The sequence below is a fragment of the Etheostoma spectabile genome, chromosome 13 (assembly GCF_008692095.1).
Source record: "Etheostoma spectabile isolate EspeVRDwgs_2016 chromosome 13, UIUC_Espe_1.0, whole genome shotgun sequence".
Taxonomy (NCBI): Eukaryota; Metazoa; Chordata; class Actinopteri; order Perciformes; family Percidae; genus Etheostoma; species Etheostoma spectabile.
The window spans coordinates 8,569,248-8,570,472 of record NC_045745.1 but is presented as its reverse complement, the minus strand read 5'-3'; the positions used below and the strand labels follow the sequence as shown (position 1 = coordinate 8,570,472).

The 1,225-nt window shown below is 40.8% G+C and overlaps 1 protein-coding gene across 1 annotated transcript in view; it reads left to right on the top strand.

Moving 5' to 3' along the window:
• arl10 (ADP-ribosylation factor-like 10) overlaps positions 1–1,225 on the top strand; it is a 46,791-nt gene that overhangs the window by 65 nt on the left and 45,501 nt on the right. The window contains exon 1 of the mRNA XM_032534646.1: positions 1–203. This exon is cut by the window's left edge and continues 65 nt beyond it. Within this exon, the coding sequence (XP_032390537.1) occupies positions 66–203 (138 nt within the window). The 5' untranslated portion in view covers positions 1–65. The remainder of the gene's footprint in view (positions 204–1,225) is intronic.

The following is a 1,225-nucleotide window of genomic DNA, read 5'->3' as shown; positions in this document are numbered from 1 at the left end:
AAGCAGTAGCACCGCCCCCCCCCCACCCGCCCCGCCGCCATCCCTCCGGCTGGTCCGCGTCCCACATGGTTCTCCTCCGGCACCTCTCCCTCGCCCTGAGCGCCGCCGCGGCTGCCCTGGGCTCGGCTCTCTTCATCGCCCTCAACTTCTTCTACAAGAGGCGGGTATGGTCCCCGCAGGCGGAGTACTGCGCGATCAAAGAGGTGCGTTCTCCATATCTTATGATATCTTATGATATCTTATGAAATCTTATAATATCTTATAATAATAACTATTCAAGTTGGCGGTAAAGAGACGGAGCTCACACCTGTCACGCGGACTGAATGAATGAAAATGAAAGAAAACCCTGCAGATTTCTGATGAATATAATTCATGATGATGATGATGATGATGATGATGATGGTGAATAAATGGCAGTGGTTGTGGGGATGATGATGATGAAGAAGAAGAGGATGTTGATGATGGTGACATTTAAAATCCATAACATGTGAATGGGGGAGAATGATGATGATGATGAGGAGGATGATGGAGAAGAAATGAAGATGCTGCTCATAATTCACTGACGTGTTAATGGTGTGATGATGATGATGATGATGATGATGATGAAGATGGTCACACAGGTCAAACAGAGGCCTATAGGTGTAATTTGGGGGGGGTATCAGCCGGGGTGATGAAGTCAAATAGTTTTAAATGCTGTGGCAAGGAACTATTTCTTGCTAAGATAATGCATAATTTCTATAAAAAAAAACATTCCAAAACACGTGTAATGTTTTGAATCTGGAGAAAGTTTTGAACATTACGGCAGATTAATGAAATAATGATAATATTTACATGAATAAATACATCTGCATATGGCTGTGTATTACATCGATATTATATCGTGATACAAGATTAGATGTTGTCTTAGATTCTGGTGCTAACATCTCGACTTTTCTCTGGTGTTTTTAATTGGATCTGGGCTGTATTTCAAAAAAAGCCTTGAATCTGGAACAAGATTAGACACATGCTAAAAGATTGGATCAGGAGATTCAGACTGCAGCTGAATTGCTCCACTGAAGAATCATTTAATCATTCATTCATTCAATCATTCATTCATTCAGTCATTCAGTCATTCATTCATTCCTGTCTGTACCTGGAAAAATATCAAAAATCTAGATATATTCAGTTGGGAGTATAAATATCCATATTTAAAATTGTGTGTTTTCTTTGGAGCATCGTTGCTCAC